The sequence below is a fragment of the Nomascus leucogenys genome, chromosome 24 (assembly GCF_006542625.1).
Source record: "Nomascus leucogenys isolate Asia chromosome 24, Asia_NLE_v1, whole genome shotgun sequence".
Classification (NCBI taxonomy): domain Eukaryota; kingdom Metazoa; phylum Chordata; class Mammalia; order Primates; family Hylobatidae; genus Nomascus; species Nomascus leucogenys.
The window spans coordinates 13456097-13478601 of record NC_044404.1 but is presented as its reverse complement, the minus strand read 5'-3'; the positions used below and the strand labels follow the sequence as shown (position 1 = coordinate 13478601).

General features: G+C 43.0%; 1 protein-coding gene across 2 annotated transcripts; it reads right to left on the bottom strand.

Moving 5' to 3' along the window:
• Window positions 1-466: 466 nt before the first annotated feature.
• Window positions 467-15856, bottom strand: C24H1orf158 (chromosome 24 C1orf158 homolog). 2 transcript variants are annotated; one of them, XM_003274261.3, is made up of 4 exons: window positions 15503-15856; window positions 6127-6240; window positions 2147-2324; window positions 467-867 (listed from the first exon to the last, which is right to left on the bottom strand). In XM_003274261.3, exons 1-4 carry the CDS (start codon window positions 15611-15613, stop codon window positions 686-688), a joined length of 585 nt encoding a protein of 194 aa, XP_003274309.1. In that variant the 5' UTR covers window positions 15614-15856; the 3' UTR covers window positions 467-685. The 2 variants fall into 2 exon arrangements, with proteins under 2 accessions (XP_003274309.1, XP_012353829.1); XM_012498375.1 differs by lacking the exon at window positions 6127-6240 and having other exon boundaries at window positions 15503-15702.
• Between the last annotated feature and the right edge of the window lie 6649 nt (window positions 15857-22505).

Below are 22505 nucleotides of genomic sequence, written 5' to 3'. Positions count from 1 at the left end.
GCATGCACAGTTGTGGACCCCTGTCCTGGGCTAGGACCAGAGCCAAGATCATGCCATGGCACTCCAGCCTGGGCAACAGAGCGACACTCCGTCTCAGGAAAAAAAAAAAAAAAAAAATTTGCGAGCTCAGAGACAAAGGAAACGCATCTTCCCCTTCTTCTGAGCCCCACAGGGCCAGAGCACACCTTCCTCTGCCTTGGCAATGACGGACAAGCTGGGGTCCGTCCCCATCGCCAGCTCTGCAGCACTGCCCTCCTGGGAACCACGTTCGGTCATTCTGTGGAGTTTTCATGATGGGTTTCATGATCAGATTAATTTCCTCCATGGGAGTAGACTCTTCAGCAAGTCACATTACCTCTCCGGGCCTCAGTTTCCCTTCCTGTGAAACAACAGGGTAGAACTTAAGGGCCCTTCCTGTTTTCTCTGACAGTCTGAATCTGTCTTGTGCACGTACATAGCCCTGCAATAGTGTCAAAGAGCTTTAATTGTGGGATGGAAAAGAAAGGAACCTGTGGGTTTTGAGGAGGAGACAGGTACCACCAAATGCAGATGATGATTCTGAGAGCACCTTTGACGGGCCAGATCTCGTACTCTGAGTTTATCTGCGTCACTTGTTGTCTGGCAAGTCCAGTGATGCTGTGGTCTCCAGTTGATTCTATCTGAGCTGCTACTGGGGTGGCAGCTCTCAGAAGTGTGGGAGAGGATGCAGGCGGTGGGGAGGGACCGGGATCGCATGCTCCCTCCAGGACATAGCGCACAGCGGTGGTCTGGGGTAGGATGAAGTGTAAGTGCTCTGCTTCAGGCCAGCCTTGGGTGTGAGCCATCTCTGCTTGAGCTGCTCACAGAGTCCATAGTTTGTAGGGGGAGCTGCAAGAGAAACCAGGGTCCAGTTGAATGGGGCTTACAGAAGGAGTCTTGCTCTAAATGGCCACGAGACTGGGCAACAGGGGCCCTGGAGATTTTCCCAGGCTGCTCTGTCAGGGACCAAGGCTGGCAGAGCCCCAGAGGGAAGGAGCCTTGCAGAGAGCATTGGTTCAGCCAGCCCCTGGCGGTCTCAAGGTGCACCTGCATCCCAGGTGCTCAGGGGAGACCAGGATCTGCCATGGGGGCCTTGGAAAAGTCAGTCCCATGGTGTGGTTGTGCGTGGCCTCGCTGGTCCTGAGTAATTGTCCCCCTCCTGTCGGGAAGGAAGCTGTGTGCATTGAGAGTGATGTTGAGAAGAATCCCATGCAAAAGTAATGCAGAGTGACCAGCAGCTCATCCTCTGACCTATGTCCCTTTGCATCAAAAGGTAGGGCCACAAAGAGCTGGCACTGCTCTGTGTCCTCATTAGGGTGGACGTGGCTTGAAATGTAAATCACATCAAGGCACTCTCCTACAAAAATGCATTCCAAGTCTTGGGATTGTGGGTAGGACAAATTTCATTCCCTTCGCTGTGCCCTATGAGCCCCTACTTGATCCTCCTCCATTCCTGCCTTAGAACTTTTCCATTTACTGTTCCTTCCGCTGGAATGCCCTCCCCCTCAATCCCTGTATGGCTCCCTTCTTCCCAACTCAACTCTATCTCCTCAACAAAGACCATCCCTCACTTTTCCAAGGAGGAATTTGTGAACCAAAAGAGGTTCACAAATTCACCACCTCACTTTCTCTCCATTACCTGTTTTCTTTCCATAGCGCACATTCCTGTCTAAAATTATCCATGTGATCTTAAATGTTCTTACTTTTTAATGGTGTCTTATCTGTTTCCCCCCCGGAATGTCAACTCTCCGAGGCCAGAAATATCCTCAGTGTTTGTTATCATTACAGCAGGGAGCACTACCTGGGAAATACTGTCATTATTCATGTAGTAAATAGGACTGGGAGGAAGGATGCGTGGATGTTGCTCCGTGCCACCTGTGCTCTAAGCCCGCCACCATGGGGCACAGGCGATGGCTTCATTACATAGCCAAGATTACCCCAGGTCAAAGGGAAAGGACAGGAGGCAGCCCTGAGGGTACAATAGAACTCAGCCCCTACTACGTCATCCGCTGCTCTCCTGGAGCCAGGGTCACCTGTGTGGCTCCTTCTGCATGAGGCGGGTACAGCTCCGTTGGTCTGTGCAACTTTACAGACCAGTGCAGAGGAACACCCTGAATTATAAAAGTACCAAGAAGGGGAAAGTCAGACTTCTCTGGCAGCCACAGCAACTTCTGTCCATTCCAAGTGCGGAGTGGAGGCAGCCCCGGGTTGTAACCATGCCGGTTGTAGTGGTCGTCGTAGGTGCTAATCAGGTAGCGATGTGGGGGCTCCTGGTGGTGGGTGATCAGGTGTTTGTAAGGGAGCCCCTGGAAAGATAGACACAGTGGGCTTGTTACTGACAGGAGCAAGGCATCCGCCTGGCCATGGTGGAGACAGGAGCTGCCACATGTAGGGGTCTGTGGTGCTGATGGAGAGAGTGGGCATCCGTGGGCTGGCAAAAGGTCTTCAGAAACACACTTGTTTATCCCACTCTGAGGCATCCCACTTTCAAGCACATCCCAGCTAGCTGCAGTCAGTTCTCTGTATGGCTGGTCCCATGCCAAGTCAATTCATTCCTAGAATGAGCTATGGTGGCACATTAAAATTAAAGCCAGGACATCCTGCTGAATGGGAAGAGTCAGCACCACCTCACTTGTGATCTGAAATTGCAGCCTGATTTGTCTCAAGTCTCATGCATCTAAGCCTGTTCCTAAGGGCAAGGACAAGATGGTGAAAGCCAGCCTGACATGTGTGCCTTATATTTCAGTCTGCTACTGTGGGAAGAATCAGAGAACATCCCATAAATTGCCTTCTCTTGCACAGGATTTACAGCTCGCTCAGCTGGAAACTAGGGGAGTGATTTCTTTGGTGAGGAGTAATTTACAGGGAGAAGAAAGCCATGTTCTCCTTACTCTGGGATGTTTGCCTGAATCAGTGCTTTTCCTAAGAAAATCCTCTTGGGCCCAGAAGGGAATCCTGGGGAACTGCACTGATTTACAAGGGGGGATAATGTTGATTTCCATGCTTGCCCTCTTGTCTGGAGCAGACAGGGGGGCCTGTGTCTGCTATGGTCTGGAAATGCCAGCTGCACCCAATATTTCAAGTGGTGGCCCCATAAATAAGTCAGATCACAATGCCAGAGGAAGACAAGGGGGGTGGGCACAGACATTAAGCAGGATTCCCAAGATCCACATCACCAGGTACCCCATAGTGTATTTCTAATGCCAAAGTGACTTGGAGGGTTTCCCATCAACAGAGGGAATTGCAGAAGCAGCCTCGTGGCTTGGGAGGTAGAGAGGCCAGGAGGAATTTTCTTGCACTTTCTCTTGATTTGGGGTGTGGTCCTGCTGTCTTTATTGTGTGCCTGGGATTTCTCCTTATTCGGGTTTGGGAAAGTGACAGCCACAGAGACAGCTACCTTTGAAAGGAGAGCTTGTTACTTACAGTTGTCAAGAGGAAGGGCACGCCATGCCCTGCAGGGCCACATCAGGAAGAACCAGCATTGGTCTCTGGTCAGGAGGCAGAAGGAACAAGGTGGGGGGCAGGCCCAGAGCCTTTACTGTGATTTCCATGGGAACCATTGGGCAAGGCAAGGTGGACAAGTCTAAACTAGTGTGAATAGTTTTTGTGGGCTCTGGGCCCAAGGGGTGGTCTCTAGTGTCCACTACTTGGCCCTGGGGTGATTTAAGGCAGAGGAAATATTGGCTTGGTATGTGAGAATTAGATAAAGGAGGCGGTTGGGGATACAGGCTTTGGAGTCATTTTTGCCTACGAAAGAAGAGCAAAGTGGGAGTGGGAGATGGAGAAGGAAGCTGTCCTAGGAGAAGGAGGGCAACATGAAGCAAACAGAAGAGCTGACAGAGTTGAAGCAGCTGTGTGGAAGCAGGGTTATGTTCAGGGCCCCACCCCACAAGCAGGCAATTTGGACAGAAACCTTAGAAATAAATATTCAGGGCCAGGTGCAGTGGCTCACACCTGTAATCCCAGCATTTTGGGAGGCCAAGGTGGGCAGATTACTTGAGACCAGGAGTTCAGGACTAGCCTGATCAACATGGCGAAACCCTATCTCTACTAAAAATACAAAAAAATTAGCCAGGTGTGATGGCACACACCTGTAATCCCAGCTACTTGGGAGGCTGAGGCAGGAGAATTGTTCCAACCCAGGAGGCCGAGGTTGCAGTGAGCCAAGATCACACCACTGCACTCTAGCCTGGGGGACAGAGAGAGACTCTATCTCAAAAAAAAGAAAAGAAAAAAAGGAAAAAAAATGAAAAAGAAAGAAAGAAAAGGGACAAGAAAAGAAAAGAAAAGAAAAGAAAAAAGAAATGAATATTCAATCGTCTGTTCTGTTGGAGAGGATAATGCGGGGGTGGGGGGGTAGAGTTCTTAATTTTAACCAGACTGTACGTTAACCTCTTAGTCGGAGCTTGTAATGGGTCCAAAGGCTATTTAAATGTTCTACAATGTACTGAAAACTAGGGTTAACACCTCACATACATGGATGGTTGGAGGCTGAGAGCCCCAGATCCTGGATTCTAACTTCGACTTGTTTATGTTAAAATTCATTTGTGTCTTTAATGCGCACTACTGGTGAAGCTCAGCAGCCCCAGAGCATCAGCTTGCTTGGAGATGTCAGTGTGGTCTGAGGATGAGGGAGTCGTCTGGGGTTGCCAGCACAGAGCTGAAAATCTGTTGCTGCTTATCCTGACATGGATCCCTAAATGCAGCATGTAAATAGGCGACCCTGACAGATGAGGAATGGAATCTGAGGGCATTCTTTGCCTGATTTGCAGAGCAGCAACTTGCTTCATCCCTTACCAACAAGCCACACAGCTTTGAAAAAGACACTTTACACCTTGGGCCACTGAGCTGAATGATCTCTTGGGTCCCTCCAAGCACTAAAATGCCCCAATTCCAAAAGATGTCCACTGACCTTAATCCATGTCTCTCTGCTGCCACCCTGAGTTGAAGCAGGTATAGTAGGGTCAGGTGGGGTGGGAGTGGGGAGACAGAAATCGCTTATAAGAGCAGCAGGCTGGCAAAAGAAACAACTCAAGGGAACTCCCAGAGTGCGGTGGGGACAGAGCACGGCTGCGCACCCAGTGGCTGAGCACCTACAAGCTTGCTCTCCCCAGGGTGTGCCTGCTGGGAGCTACCCGCAGGGGTTATTGTAGGAGACGGCTTTCCTTGCTGTTCCTGGAAGGGCCAGGATCTCAGCCTCTGGCATGCCAAGTTAATAATTGTCTCCTATATACTCACTAGTGGGATTGCTAAAGATAATAATAGTCTCGGCCGGTCACGGTGGCTCACGCTTGTAATCCCAGCACTTTGGGAGGCCGAGGCGGGAGGATCACGAGGTCAGGAGATCCAGACCACAGTGAAACCCCGTCTCTACTAAAAAATACAAAAAATAACCGGGTGTGGTGGCGGGCGCCTGTAGTCCCAGCTACGCGGAGAGGCTGAGGCAGGAGAATGGCGTGAACCCGGGAGGCGGAGCTTGCAGTGAGCCGAGATTGCGCCACTGCACTCCAGCCTGGGCGACAGAGCAAGACTCCCTCTCAAAAAAATAAAAAAATAATAAGTCTCAAATGCCCCTCCTTGGGTGTGGGGGGGCATGTTCTGAGGTTGCAATGCCCTGCTCTCTGCTTCCAACACCTGGAACACCATGATTCCCAGACAAGTGCCCAGTCAATACAGTGTGTGAATGGTGCTTGACTTTTCATGTGAAAGAACAGGAAGCTGGAGCACAGCTAATACACAACACTGTTTGTCCAAATACATCACTGCCAGCTGCTTTTGCAGTGCCTTATGTGATTCCTGACTATATGCATCATTTACCTTTTGGTTGCTGTTTCTTGCATTCTTTGCCTATATTCTGTTGGAAGAGTGTGATCCAGGCGCTCGGATATAGGTTGGAGGGAATGCTACCAGTTTGAGATTAAACAGATCATCAGCCCACACAGGTAATTATTGGTTAGTGCTATCTGCAGCCCCCGGGCTGGGAGGGTATTAATGAGACTACTCCTGTTTTCCCCCAAGAGGGTACTAAGCCTATAAGAAGCTGGCTGGTGTCCCCTGAGCTTTGGGTGTGGTCCAGGCCTGAGTGTCCCAGTTGCCACTCCCTCTTACCTCAACTTTCCTCTTCCCGTACCACCTGGAGATCTGGTCCGGTCTGTGGTCTGGGAAGGGGACGTATTCTTTTCTGTAAATGGATTGGGGTGTCTTGTCAGTGTCTCTGGTGAACTAGAAAAGACAAAATATTCAGGAAAACCTCTGAGATGCCACTTCTCAAACTTCTGCTGGGTCCCCTTACCTCCTGGGCCATCAGAAGAAGGGCAGGGAAAAGGTAAATATAAACCCCAGGACATCCTGCCCAACACAGGAAAAGAGCTTGCTCGGGGATAGGGAGCCTGCCATCTGGCACCCCCGGGAAGAGCTGTCATTGGCTCCCCTGGTCACCTTCTCATCATCCGCACCTGTGTCCTTTCTCATCTTCTCTCTCCCTGCTCTTCTCTCCTCTTTGCCTCCTCCCTTTTTTTTATTTTTATTTTTTATTTTTTTTGGACATGGAGTCTCGCTCTGTCACCAGGCTGGAGTGCAGTGGTGCAATCTCGGCTCACTGCAACCTCTGCCTCTCGGGTTCAAGCAATTCTCCTGTCTCAGCCTCCTGAGTAGCTGGAATTACAGGCATGGGCCGCCATGCCCAGCTAATTTTTGTATTTTCAGAAGAGAGGGGGTTTTGCCATGTTGGCCAGGATGGTCTTGATTTCTCGACCTTGTGATCCACCTGCCTCAGTCTCCCAAAGTGCTGGGATTACAGGCATGAGCCACTGTCCACGGCCCGCCCTCCCTTTCTTTCTCTTCTTTGTTCCTCATTCTTTCCAACTCTCTCACTTTTCAAATTACATTTTGTTCTCTAATTAGTTTTCTTAAAGTTTAATATGGTAAAATATATTCGACATAAAATTTATTTACCATTTTAGCCATTTTCAACTCTACGGTTCAGTGACATTCAGACTGTTGTGCAACCATCACCACCATCCATCTCTAGAACTTTACTTACCTTGCAAAACTGAAACTGTGCCCGTTAAACACCAACTCTCCATTCTCCTCTCCCTGCAGCCCCTGGCAACCATCATTCTACTTTCTCTGTATGAACTTGCCTGTTACAGGTACCCTATGTAAGTAGAATCATACAATGTTTGTCCTTTTGTGTCTGTCTTAGTTCACTTAGTATAATGTCTTCAAAATTCATCCATTTGATAGCATGTATCAGAATCTTCTTCCTTTTTAAGGTTTGATTATATTCCATGATACACTTATACCACATTTTGTTTATCCATTCATCCATCAGTGGGTACTTGGGTTACATCCAACTTTTGGTTACTGTGAATAGTTACTATTAATGTGAATGTACAAATATCCTTTTGAGTCCCTGCTTTCGATTCTTTTGGGCATACAACCAGAAGTGTAATTGCTGGATCATATGGTAATTCTATGTCTAATTTTTGGGGGGAACTCCCATATTGTTTTCCACAGTGGCAGTACCATTTAGGGCACAAGGGTTCCCATTTCTTCATATCGTCACCAACACTTGTTATTGTCTGTTTTTTGATACTAGCCATACTAAAGGGTGAAGTGGTATCTCATTGTAATTTTGACTTGGATTTCCCTAATAATCAGCGAGGTTGACTATGTTTATGTGGTTATTGGCCATTTGTACATCTTCTTTGGAGAAATATCTATTCAGCTCCTTTGTCATTTTTTAATCAGGTTGCTTGTCTTTGGTTATTGTTGAGTTATAGAAGTCCTTTACATATTCTGGATATTAGTCCCTTATCAGATATATGATTTGCAAATATTCTCTCCCACTCCATTGGTTGTCATTTACCCTGTTGTTAGTGTACTTTGAGGCACAAAGTTTTTTGTTTTGATGATGTCCAATTTATTATTTTTTTCTTGTGTTGCCTGTGCTTTTGGTGTCATATCAAGAAATTCTTGCTAAAGCCAATGTCATAAGAATTTTCCCCTATGTTTTCTTCTTTTTTAATTTAATTAAAAAAAAAAAAAAGAGATGGGCTCTTGCTGTGTTGCCCAGGCTGGTCTTGAACTCCTTTCCTCAAGCAGTCCTCCCGCCTCAGCCTCTCAAAGTGCTGGGATTACTGGCATGAGTCACCACACCGAGCCCCCTATGTTTTCTTCTAAGAGTTTTGTGGTTTTAGGTCTCATCTAGGTCTTTGATCCACTTTGAGTTCAGTTTTGTATATGGAATTAGGGAAGGATCTAACTTTATTTTTTTGCACATAGATATCCACTTTACTGAATACCATTTGTTGAAGAAATTGTCCTTTCCCCCATTGAATGGTTTTAGCATCCTCGTCAAGAGTCATTTGACCATACATACAAATGTTTATTTCTAGGCTCTTTCTTTTGTTCTATAGGTCTATGTATCTGTCTGTATGCCAGTATCACACTGTCTTGATTACTGTAGCTTTTAGGAAGTTTTGAAACCAAGAAATGTGAGTCTTCCAATTTTGTTCTTTTTTTTTCAAGATTGTTTTGGCTACTTGGAGTCTCTTGAGGTTTTATATGGATTTTAGGATGGATTTTATGCCTGCAAAAAAAAAAAAAACTTTACTGGGCTTTTGATAATGATTGCATTGGATCTGTAGATAGGTTTGTGTAGTATTGATATCTTAACAATAGTAAGTCTTCCATCCATGAACACAGGGTGTCATTCCATTTACTTATGTCCTCTTTATTTTTTTCAGCAGTGTTTTGTACTGTTCAATGTATATAAGTCTTTCATCTCCTTGGTTAAGCCTACTCTTAAATACTTTATTTTTTGATGTTACTGTAAATGGAATTTTCTTAATTTCCTTTTCAGAGTTCATTGTTAGTGTTTACAAACACAATCAACTTTTGCATACTTTGCTTAACTCATTTATTAGTTCTAACAGTTTGTGTATGGGTACATGTATGTGTGTTTCCTACATATAAAATCATTAGGGGTTTCCTATATATAAAATCATGCCATCTGCAAAAAGAGAGATAATTTTACATTTTCCTTTCCAATTTGGAAGCTTTTCCTTTTCTTTCCTAATTTTTCTGGCTAGAATTTCCAGTACTATGTTGAACAAAAGTGGCAAAGGCTGGCATCTTTGTCTTATTCCTAATCTTAAAGGAAAAGCTTTCAATCTTTCACCATTGAGTATTGTTAGCTGTGGGTTTTTGTTATTATGTTGAGGCAGTTTCCTTCTATGCCTAGTTTGTCAAATGCTTTTTTTTATAAAAAGAAGTTTAATTTTGCCCAACACTTTTTCTGCATCGTGATGATCATGTTTTTTTTTCCTTCATTCTAGTATATTGGTTAATTTTTATATATTAAACTTTTTTTTTTTTTTTTTTTTTTTAGACAGAGTCGGCCAGGCTGAAGTGCAGTGGTGAGATCTCAGCTCACTGCGACCTCCACCTCCCAGGTTCAAGCCATTTTCAAGCTGGGACTACAGGCACGTGCCACTATGCCCAGCTAATTTTTGTATTTTTTGTAGGGACAAGGTTTCAACATGTTGGCCAGGCTGGTCTCAAACTCATGACCTCAACTGATTTGCCTGCCTTGGTTTCCCAAAGTGCTGGGACTACAGGCATGAGCCACTATGCCCAGCCCTGAACCATTCTTGCATTCCAGGAAGGAGTCTCACTTGGCCATGATGTATATAAGCCTTTTAATATAATATTGAATTGGGGTTTCTACTATTTGCTTCAGGATTTTTGCATCAATATTCATAAGGAATATTGGTTTGTAGTTTTCTTTTCTTGTGATGTCTTTGTCTTTAGTATCAGGGTAATGCTGGCCTCATAAAATTAGTTAGAATTTATTTCCTCCTCTTCAATATTTTAGAAGCATTTGAGAAGGACTGATGTTAATTATTTTTAAAATATTTGTTAGAATTCACCACTGAAGTCATTTGGTCTTAGGCTTTCCTTTGTTGGGAGATTTTTGATTACTAATTCAATCTCTTCACTAGTTATAGATCTATTCAGATTTTCTATTTCTTTATAATTCAGTCTTGATAGATTGTGTATTTCTTGGAATTTCTCCATTTCATGGAGAATTATATAAGTTATCCAATTGTCAGCATAAACTGTTCACAGTATTCTCTTATCTTTTTATGTCAGAAAAAAGTTGGTAATTATTTTACACTTTCATTTCTAATTTTAGTTACTTGCATCTTTTCTTTTTCCCTTAGTCGATATAGATAATCATTTGTAAATTTTATTGATCTTTTCAAAAAAACAACTTGGTTTTCTGTTTGTTTGCTTACTTGTTTGTTTAGAGATGGAGTCTCGGTCGGTCACCCAGGCTGGAGTGCAGTGGTATAATCTTGGCTCACTGAAACCTCTGCCTCCCAGGTTCAAGCAATTCTCCTGCCTCAGCCTCCCTAGTAGTTGGAATTACAGGCATGCACCACGACACTCAGCTAATTTTTGTATTTTTGGTAGAGACAGGATTTCGCCATGTTGGCCAGGCTGGTCTCAAACTCCTGACCTCAGATGATCCGCCCACCTTGGCCTCCCAAAGTGCTGGGATTACAGGCGTGAGCCACCGCGCCCAGTCCCAACTCGGTTTTATTGATTTTTTCTGTTGTTTTTCTATTTCCTATTTTACTTATCTCTTCTCTAAATATTTAATTTCCTTCCTTCTGCTAGCTTTGCATTTAGTTTGTTCTTTTTTTTCTGTTTTCTTAAAGTGTAAAGCTAGGTTGTTAATTTGAGATATTTCTTCTTTTTTAATGTGTTTACAGCTGTAAATTTCCCTCTTAACAGTACTTTCACTGCATCCCATAAGTTTTGGTATGTTGTATTTTCATTATTATTTGCTAATTTTTCTGTGATTTTTTTCTTTACTGATTTTTTTAAAACAGTGTGTTGTTTAATTTCCACATATTAGTGGATTTTTCAGTATTTCTTCTGCTGTTGATCTTTAAGTTCATTTCATTTGTGATCAGAAAAGATACTTTGTATGATTTTCATCTTTATAATTTATTAAAACTTGTTTTGTAATCTAACATATGGTCTATCCTGGAGAATATTCCAAATGTACTTGAGAAAAAAAAAATAATGTGTATTCTGCCTTTGTTGGGTGGAGTGCCTGTCAGGTCCAATTTGTCTATAGGGCTGTTCAAGTCCTCAGTTTCCTTATTGATCTTCTTTTTTTTATCCAGTATTAAAAGTGCGGTATTGAAGTACCTTACTATTACTGTAGAGCCATCTATTTCTCCCTTCAATTCTGTCCATTTTTGCTTCATATATTTCAGAGCTCTAATATTTGGTGTACACATGTGTGTAATTATTGTACCTTCTTCTTGGTGAATTGGCCCTTTTATCAATATATAGTGTCCCTGTTTGTCTCATAATAGTTTTTAACCTAAAGCCTACTTTAGGTTAGTTAAAACCTAGCCATACCTCTCCCTTCTGACACTATTTGCACAAAATATCTTTTTGCTTCCTTTCACTTTCAACTTACATATATACTTCAATCTATAGTCAGTCTCTTGTAGGCAGCATATAGTTGGATCCTGTTTTATAAATCTCTCTGCTAATGTAGGCCTTTTATTTGGAAGTTTAATCCATTTACATTTAAAAGTGATTACTGATAGGGAAGGACTTATATTTGCCATTTTAGTATTTGTTTTCTGTATGTCTTGTAGATTTTTGCCCCTTATTTACTCTCTTACTGTCTTCTTTTGTGTTTAATTTTTGAGGGCCACATTTTGATTCCCTTATTATTTTCTTTTGTGAATATTCTATAGGCATTTTCTTTGTAGGTACCATGGGGATTATACACAATATTCTACAGTTAAAACAACATATTTTAAAATGCAACCAACTGAAATTGTATACCAAAACTCTACTCTTTTATAGCTCTGCCTCCCTCTGCTTTATGTTATTGAAGGCACGAATTACATCTTTACATAATGCAGACTCATTTACATAGATTTATAATTTTATGCATTTGTCTTCTAAATTCTGTCAAAAATAAAGAGTAGAGTTACATCCCAAAATTATAATAATCCTGGCTTTTAAGCTTGTCTACATATTTACCTTTACTGGAGAACTTTATATTTTTGTACAGCTTCAAGTTACTGTCTAATGTCCTTCTGTTTCAACTTGAAGGATTCTCTCTAGTCTTCCTTGCAAGGTAGGTCTACTGTCAATAAACACCCTCAGCTTTTGTGTATCTGGGAATATCTTAACATCTCCCTCATTTTTAAGAGACAGTTTTGTGGAATACAGAATTATCAGATAACAGTATTTTTTTTTTTTTACCAGCACTTTAAATGTATTATCCCACTGCCTTCCAGGCTCCAAGGTTTCTGCCGAGAAAATTCCATAATAATCTGTTTTTGTTTTTTTGTGCTTTTTAAAGACAGGGTCTCACTCTTACTCTGTCGCCCAGGCTGGAGTGCGGTGGCATGATTTCAGCTCACTGCAACCTCCACCTCCCAGGCTCAGATGATCCTCCCACCTCAGTCTCCTGAGTAGCTAGGACTATTGGCATATACCACTGTGCCCAGCTAATTTGTGTATCTTTTGTAGACATAGGGTTTTACCATGTTGTCCAGCTGGTCTCGAGCTCCTGGGCTCAAGCAATCTACCTGCCTTATCCTCCCAAAGTGCTGAGATTCAGGCCTAAGCCACCACATCTGGCCAATCCCCTAATAATCTCACTAAGGAGCCATTGTTCTTGATGAGTTACTTCTCTCTTGGTGCTCTGAAGTTTCTCTCTTTGTTTTTGGGTTTCAGTATCTTAATTATAAAGTGTTTCAATTACGGTCTCTTTAGATTTTTCATACTTTGCATTCATTGAAATTCTTGGATTTGTAGATTTATGTATTTCCTCAAATTTAGGAAGATTTTAGTCATTATTTTTTCAAATACTCTCTCGGCCCCTTTCTCTCTCTGTCTTCTCCTTATGGAATTCTCTTAATGCATATATTAATCTGCTTCATAGTTACCTATAAGTCCCTTAGGCTCTGTTCACTGCCTTTAAATTTGCTGATTCTTTCTCCTGCCTATTCAAATCTTCTGCTGAATCCCTCTATTGCATTTTTCAATTCAGTTATTGCATTTTTCAGCTCTAAAACTGGTTTGACTCCTTTTTATAATTTCAATCTCCTTTTTGATATTTTCATTCTGCTCATGTATTGTTTTCCTGATTTGCTTTAGTTCTTTGTGTCCTTTACCTATATGTCCATATTTAAGATGGTTGTTTTAAAGTATTTGACTAGTACCTTGATGCTTGTGTTTGTTCAGGGAGAGTTTCTCTCGCTTTATTTTCTTCCTTTGGATGGGCCATTTTTTTTCCCTGTATCTTTGTATGTCTGGTGATTTTTCATTGGAAATTGGGTATTTGAAAAACAGCCAACTCTTCCAGTATTTGTAGACTGGCTCTGTGCAGGGAAGACCTTTTCTAACTAGCAGATAATGTTCTGAGTCTTGGGGTCAGCCCAACATGAAGGCTTAAAATATTCTCAAGTCTTTTCTGGTGTACATCTTGCCTGGACCTGTGTGTGGTTTTTTTTTTTTTAATTCCCCTGCATACACAGCTGCTTTTGAATGTTTTAATTTCCAAAAAAAAAGTCTCACCCCTGCTTCTTCTTCGACTTCAGATGTTCTATTGTATTCCTCTATCCATAATCTCTTGCCCCAGATATTTATAGATGTGTAATCCCCTGGCAGCTTTCACTAGCTGTGCCTATCATTGCTTTCCATGGCTTTTCCCAGCCTGAGATCTGAACTATGCCACCTTTTCATCTGGGCTCCAAGTTAGATGAAATAGAGAGCAATCCCTCAGGCAGCCCCAGACAGGTTCAAATGTTGCTCCACTCACTCTGGATTTGAAGGAGGGAACTTGGAGCCGAGCTGCCACTTACCCTAAAATGCAGATTATGCTGTGCTGTGCTGGGGTGGTAGTGGGAAAGGACAAGTAAAAACATCATGGAATTTCCTATTCATTTTGAATGTGTCTTCTTCTTGATTGGGCATTTGATTGGTCGCTATATATCTTTGACTGTTTTCCAGAGCTCCTATAACGTATTCGTGTTTTTTTCTTTAATGTTTCCATGGGGAATGAGAACCTGGAGCTTCTCAGTCTGCTACCTTGTTAACATCACTCCAACTCCACTATTTTTATGCAATCTTCTCTAGGTGTGAGACCAGCCCATAATATCCCTGAGTACTGCATCACCCATGGGCACCTGAAGGTATTTTCAACCAGTTCTTCTTGCTTTTGGAACTTCTCTTGCACACACCTGCTCATCGAACAAGGCCAAGTACATTTGTAGCTGATGATGACTGAAGGTTGTATCTGGCCAGAGAGGTGGTGATTACTAATGTTCTCCATGAAAACGCCCTTTACCCTTCCCTTCTTTTCCCCATACCAAAGCTGAGTATTCTATTTCACCTTCTTTTCCTTTCCCACTTCCCAAGAAGACATGGGGAAGTCTAGATGTCTCTGAAAAACTTTAAGTGGCTCAGTCTTGCCAAACACAAATGAAGATATTCAATTTCAAGTATGCCAACTTGAAACTCTACCAACTCAGGCAAAGTATTTTCCAAAGACCTTTAAAACACAGAGGAAAACCAAGAGGCAAATTGTTCTGTTTGAAAGTAAAAATTGAGGCCAGGCACGGTGGCTTATGCCTGTAATCCCAGCACTTTGGGAGGCCAAGGTGGGCACATCACTTGAGGTCAGGAGTTCAAGACCAGCCTGGCCAACATGGTGAAACCCCATCTCTACTAAAAATACAAAAAATTAGCTGGGCATGGTGGCATGCACTTGTAGTCCCAGCTACTTGGGAGGCTGAGGCAGGAGAATCCCTTGAGCCCGGGAGGTGAAGGTTGCAGTGAACTGAGATCATGCCACTGCACTCTAGCCTGGGCAACACAGCAAGACTGTCTCAAAAAAAAAGTAAAAATTGAAATACATTAGTAGGGCAGGATTGTGGAAAGGTGCCAAAGAGCAGCAGCAAATCCGTGGACATCAGTGCAGAGAGTGGCAAGCTGGCCTCAGGAGGTACCATATTCTGGGAAGAGCCAGAATGAGGAGAGCAAATGTTCTTCAAATCAAGGTACAAAGGAATTAAGGACAGAAAATATCCAGATGCCTAGAAACACTTCACTGAGAAGAGTGCTGAGAGGCACAACTATATTGACACCGTTACAATATTTTCCATGCCCCTATTATATCTGTAAGAGAGTGTCAGTGGTCTTTTCAATAACCATCATGTATAAAACAGTCATAGAAACCATGCAAAATGCATGAATATTGATGATTGCTTGAATGTAACTATCCTTTGTAGAGCACAAAGACCCCAATGCCACGTTTTTAAGATGCGATCATCTGCTGCCCTCCACTTGAAAATAGTGATGAACTTCCCTCCTGCCTCTCCCCATCAGTCCTCCCTCTGAGCCCTCTCTCCAACCTCTCTCATTTCCTTACCTTTCTCCTTTCTTCCATCCAATTTCCAGTGAGCACTTTCGTTGAATACTTGGTCTCAATCTGCCAGCTTGGAGTAGAGAGTGGCTGTGGATTTACTGCAGTCAAAAACATGTTAAGGATTTGCCCCAGGTTTCTTTGACTTGACGCAGTTTAAGGCTTCAGGGGGAGAGGAAGGTGTTATGAAGTTGCTGAGTTTGGGGTGCCTATTTTGTCTTCCCAGCTGGCCTCCTGAATGGGTAGTAGACGACTCCTTGCTAACCTCACAGAATAAAACGGCCCCAAGAGTTCACTTTCAGCCTTTAGGGAGAGGTGATCTATCTTGGATTCTCTACTGTTGACTGTCTCCATGGTGACAGACTCTGAGTATAAATACTCTCTGTAAGAGAACAACTGATTCTGCAGAAGCAAAATTGACCTCACAGAAACAAATCAAACCAACCACCACCACAAAAGCAGTTCGCCAGAAGAACCTGGTTTCTGTGTTATCACCGCAATACTAGTATCATCCTTGCTACACTTTTACATTTGGGGTGAGTTAAAGTCTGCTACTATTTAATGAATGTTGATGTGCTTGCTCCAATCAAAGACATTTATGTACATTTATTCACCTGTTTAATCCTCACAGCAGCGCTCTGAGGCAGATGCCATTATTATACCCATTTTACAGATGAGGACACTGAAGCAAAGAGATTAAGTAGCTGCCTAACGTCATGCAGTTGTGATGGGATTTAAATCCACGCTGGTTCAGACCTAAACCAGTGGGCTCCGTTCATTTCCTATCTGCTACTTTGTAGGGGCTTGCACAAAGAATTCTGTCTTTGTGCTCGCACTGGTATAATATGCTTCATTCGCTCAGTCTTCATTCATTCCACAATCATTTCCCATTCTATGGCAGGTGCTTAGCTACAGCTGCAATGCATTAGCAATTAGACCTGGGCACCATCCCCATAGAGCTCAGTCCAATGAGATAAGGGCCTTTGTCTTGCTCATTCGTTAGGCAAAAAAAAGTCAAAAAGCACCAAGATATCCATCAGCAGAGCGCTGGTTCAATAAATTGTGATACATCCATATAATAAAATCCTCTGCAAGAGTTTTAAAGGCTGACTTAAAAAGATGCCTATAGCATGTGGTTAAGTTAACTAAACAAAACTCTGTGTGCTATAGTATTGCTTGCTAAAAATGAAGAGGCTGGATTTCAGTAGGCAATTCAGAGAAAGTTTCCAATGGCCTTTAAACAAAAATAGAGGAACTCCACGAAACTATGTGTTCCATCTTGAAACTAAGCCTGCGGCAGGAAAAGACCATGAAGGATGTTCTGCAGATTAGAATAAACCTTTATTTAGCAGAGACCACAGTTGGGGCAGGGCTGGAGCTAGGAACAGGAGGTGTCCTTCCAATTAACATGCAGAGGAGGCATGTGTTTGGTATAATTCAATTTTTTTTTTTTTTTTGAGACAGAGTCTCGCTCTGTCACCCAGGCTGGAGTGCAGTGGCATGATCTCGGCTCACTGCAAGCTCCGCCTCCCAGGTTCATGCCATTCTCCTGCCTCAGCCTCCCAAGTAGCTGAGACTACAGGCGCCTGCCACCACGCCAGGCTAATTTTTTGTATTTTTAGTAGAGACGAGGTTTCACCGTGTTAGCCAGGATGGTCTCGATCTCCTGACCTCGTGATCCATCCGCCTCGGCCTCCCAAAGTGCTGGGATTACAGGCAAGAGCCACTGCACCCAGCCTGGTATAATTCAATTTTTAAAACCTTTTATTGTCACATAAAACACAAATATCAAAAAGTACCTTAAAAATAAATGTACAGATAAATGAATTATGGAATAGCAAAACCCCACAAAAAACACTGAACTGGTCAAGAAATAAAATATTGCCAGCACGCCCAAAGTACTCCATATGCCCCTGCCACTCACAACCCATTCCTCCCCTAAAGGAAACCACTCTCTTGACTTTTATAGCAATCACTTCCTTGCTTTTCTTTATATGCTTAATGCCAAAGTATGCTCTTAAACAATAATGTTCAGTTTTGCCTATTTGTGGACTTTCATATAATTTCCATCCTACAGTATGTAATGAGTCTGATTTCCCCAGTAGGGTTAATATTTTTAAGATTCACGCATTTTGCATGTAGCCATGGTTGCTATGACTGTTTTATACATGATGGTCATTGAAAAGACCACCAGCATGGCTAAATAGTAAAAAGAAGAGCTTTAATGGTGATAGTAGTTCGCAAACTGCACAGAGAGACAGTCTCTACATTGGATCAAAGGTACTCTCTCTTCCAAGACAGGAAGGACAGGTTGGGTTTCATGCTACACAAGGCCTGTATTTATATATATTCAGCAGGTTTGGGAGGAAGCTATACATACTTATGAGTGGAACTGAGCACATGCACAATGGAAAAACATGTATGTAACATACATCTTTCCTAAACGATAATGTTTAGCTTTGCGTGTTTGTGGACTACATATAAATGGAATCCTATCGTATGTATTTACTCAAGCCTGGCTTGTTTTCCCCAATATCGTTAATGTTTTTAAGATTCACCCATGTTGCATATAGACGTGGCTGCTATGACTGTTTTGTACATGATCATCATCTGAAAGACCACCAGGATGGCTGAATAGCAGGACAGCTTTATTGGTGATACCGGTTTGCAAAGTGTGGGCTGGGTTTTAATATTAAATGAAGTGGAATTTGGCTCTTTATATCAAAAGGTGAAATATAGGACACAAAGAGACTTTGTGCACAGCCTCTATAAGCTGGCTGAAACTGGCTATAGGTCTGCAATAACTTGTCAGAAAAGAATGTTTGTAAGGCCAGTCCTCTGTCCAATCAGAGTTGTAGTGGCCTGGGTTGTAAATCAGCCTGACAGGCCCTATTATTAGGGAGTTTAGCAAGGGTCTTTTTTCCTATAGCCACAGGAGATTAGAAATTTGCCATGCTGAGACCAAGCACGGTGGCTCATGCCTATAATCCCAGCACTTTGGGAGGCCAAGGCAGGCGGACTGCTTGAGCCCAGGAGTTCAAGACAAGCCTGGACCACATGGTGAAACCCTGTCTCTACAAAATACACAAAAATTAGCCAGGTGTGGTGGCGTATGACTGTGGTACCAGCTACATGGGAGGCTGATTTGGGAGGATTCCTTAAGCCCGGGGGGTAGAGGTTGCAGTGAGCCATCATGTTGCCACTGCACTCCAGCCTGGGTGACAGAACAAGACTTTTGTCTCAAAAAAAAAAAAAAATTACCAGGCCAGCCAAGCTCTGAACCCTCAACCTGTAGGTAGCTTTTGTTTCCTTAGCCTTAGGGTCTTAGTTGATACAGGGGTGTCTATTTCGGTCTCTCAGATCACATGATACATATATCCTGGTGCTCAAATTTAGCCATTTCTCTAGGGCAGTGGGTCTTAAACATTTTGGCCTCAGGACCTCTTTAGTCTCATAAAAATTATTGAGGACTCAGAGGGCTTTTTAAGTGTGGATTATATTAGTGGTGCTGGAGCCAGGTTGTACCTGCTCATGAGAGCCAGTTGCGATCTCTTCCCAATCCCATGCTCTGTGAAGCCACACTGGCAGCTTGACATCAGTCGCAGTGGGAACATTTACACCACAGAATTGGCAAAGGCTACATATCAGGCTGTTGGTTTCTTCCCAGAAAACGAGCTTATCAACATGTTACTGGTCATATTCATCAATATTTACCATATTAGAAATTAAAACAGCCTGGGCACAGTGGCTCATGCGTGTAATCCCAGCATTTCGGGAGGCCAAGGCAGGAGAATTACTTGAGCCCCAGGAGCTCAAGACCAGCCTGGGCAACATGGTGAAACTCCATTTCTTAAAAAAATATATACACAAAAAATAGCCAGGCATGGTGATGCACGCTTGTAGTCCCAGCTACTAAGGAGGCTGAGATGGGAGGATCCCTTGAGCCCAGGAGTTTGAGGCTACAGGGAGCTATGATTGTGCCACTGCACGCCAGCCTGGGTGACAGAGAAAGACCCTGTCTCAAAAAAAGAAAGAAATTAAAACAGAAATTTAAAATATATTTATTAATTTCCAAATAACAAAAAAACTCATTTCATGTTAACATAAGTAATTTTTTAATAAAGATTAACTCCATTTTCCAAAACAAAAAATTTGAATAAACTTTTTGCCCATTGGTGATTTTGGTGGTCATCTGGAAAACATTGCTTTACTAAGCTGTGTACATCTTCCAAACTATACAATATTTTTAAAAATCACACTTGCTGCTGGGTACAGTGGCTCATACCTTGTAATACCAGCACTTTGGGAGGCTGAGGCGAGCAGATCACTTGAGCCCAGGAGTTCAAGATCAGCCTTGGCAACATGACAAAACTCCATCTTTACAAACAAATACAAAAATTAGCCAGGCGTGGTGATGCACAGCTGTAGTCCCAGCTACTCGGGAGAGTGAGGTAGGGGGATGGCCTGAGCCCAGGATGTCAAGGTTACAGTAAGCAGCGATTGCACCACTGCACTCTAGCCTGGGCAACAAAGTGAGACCCTGTCTCAAAAAAGAAAAAATCACATTTGTTAACATCATTACTGATATCTTCAGAAAAGCATTGAACTATTAGGAAGTTGTTAAGCTCACAGTGGTGGACACCAGTTTTCCAAAATTCTAGTTCTAGTTTGAAAGCTCAAAATTCTGTTATTGGCAACAATTAATCTCAGTTGTTTTCCTTGAAGTGACAGACTTACCTCATTCATTTTCAAGGAAACATCAAGGCCAGGCGCGGTGGCTCACGCCTGTAATCCCAGCACTTTGGGAGGCCGAGGTGGGAGGATCACGAGGTCAGGAGATCGAGACCATCCTGGCTAACACGGTGAAACCCCGTCTCCACTAAAAAAAAATACAAAAAATTAGCCAAGCGAGGTGGCGGGCACCTGTGGTCCCAGCTACTCGGGAGGCTGAGGGAGGAGAATGGTGTGAACCCGGGAGGCGGAGTTTGCAGTGAGCCGAGATCGTGCCACTGCACTCCAGCCTGGGCGACAGAGCGAGACTCCATCTGGAAAAAAAAGGAAACATCAAGAAAGCATTTCCTTGGGAGGCTGAGACAGGAGAATTGCTTGAACCTGGGAGGCGAAGTTTGCAGTGAGCCGAGATCACACCACAGCACTCCAGCCTAGGCAACAGAGTGAGACGCTGTCTCAAAAAAAAAAAAAAAAATTCAAATTTAAATAATCATGGTTTGTCTGTGAATAATCATGGTCTGTCAAGTAAAAATGGTGTTTCATTAAAAAAAAAAAAAAAAAAAAAAGGCCTGGCTAATTCATTCAGTTCACCACTCAATAATCCACACAAATACTCTTTCTCAAGACAGCCCTCACCCTCGGATGTGCAGAATCAGTGCCTTATTTGTGTCTCTTTCCCATTTCACCACAGAGTGCTAAAAAGGCATTTGCTCAGAGTCAAGATTTGATCAAAGTAATAACAGTTACTTCTTCATCAAAGGACATTCTTAAGTGAACTTAATTTTTTTGTTTAAACTGTGAGTGTGTGGCAGTGAAGAATAAAGGATACTAATATAATTAATGGCACTGCCTTGATTCGTGCACAGGTGCCAGCAATTTTACCCACAAATGCTTTTGCACCATCAAAGTAAGCACTGTGGGCCAGACGCAGTGGCTCGCACCTGTAATTCCAGCACTTTGGGAGGCTGAGGCAGGTGGATCACCTGAGGTCAGGAGTTCGAGAACAGCCTGGCCAACATGGTGAAACCCCGTATCTAATCATAATACAAAAATTAGCCAGAGGGTGGTGGTGCACACCTCCTCAGCTACTTGGGAGGCTGAGGCAGGAGAATCACTTGAACCTGGAGGTAGAGGTTGCAGTGAGCCAAGATCTTGCCATTGTACTCCAGCCTGGGTGACAAGAGCAAAATTCTGTCTCAAAAAAAAAAAAAAAAAAAAAAGCACTGTAGAAAAGGGCAAATAACAAGTTGGTATTATTACGAAAATTGTCGGCTGGGCACGATGGCTCACACCTGTAATCCCAACACTTTGGGAGGCCAAGGCGAGCAGATCACGAGGTCAGGAGTTCAAGACCAGCCTGGGCAACATAGTGAAACCCCGTCTCTACTAAAAATACAAAAAATTAGCCGGGCATTGTGGCAGGCACCTGTAATACCAGCTACTAGGGAGGCTGAGGCAGGAGAATTGCTTGAACCAGGGAGGTGGAGGTTGCAGTGAGCCGAGATCGCGCCATTGCACTCCAGCCTGGGCAACAAGAGCGAGACTCCATCTAAAAAAAAAAGAAAAAAAAAAAAAGAAAATTGTTTTGACCCTCCAGGCCCCTTGAAAGGGACTTGGGACCTCCAAGCATCTGTGGATCACACTTTGAAACCCACTGCTCTAGAATAAATACGTAGGAGTGGAATTGCTACATCAGAGAGTATGTATGTGTCTCCAGCTGTACTAGATAATGCCAATTATTTTCCAGAGAGTAGTATCAATTTACATTCCCACCATGAGTGTACGGGTGTTTCCATTGCTCCACACCTTCCAGAACTTTTTCAGCATCCCAAACAGAAACTCTGTACCCATTAAGCTGTAACTCCCCATTCTCCCCTTCTCCTAAACCCCTGGTAATCTCTATTCTACTTTGTCTCTGTGAATTTGCCCAGTCTACGTAGTTCACATAAATGGAATCATGCAATACTTGTCCTCCTGTGTCAGTTTTCTTGCCCTGAGATAATGTTGTCAAGGTTCATCTATGTTGTAGCACGTTCAGAACTGCATTCCTCTTTATGGCTGAATGGTCTTTCCGTTGTATGTATCTAATACATTGTTTATCCATTCATCTGGTGATGGACATCTGATGTGTTTTCACCTTTTGGCTTTTGTAAATAATGCTGGTATGAACATTGGTGTAAAAGCAGCTGTTTGAATCCCTGCCTTCAGTTCTTTGGGTTTATACCTAGGAGTGAAATTTACACCACAAAACTGTTTTCTTCTCTCTTTTTTTTTTCCA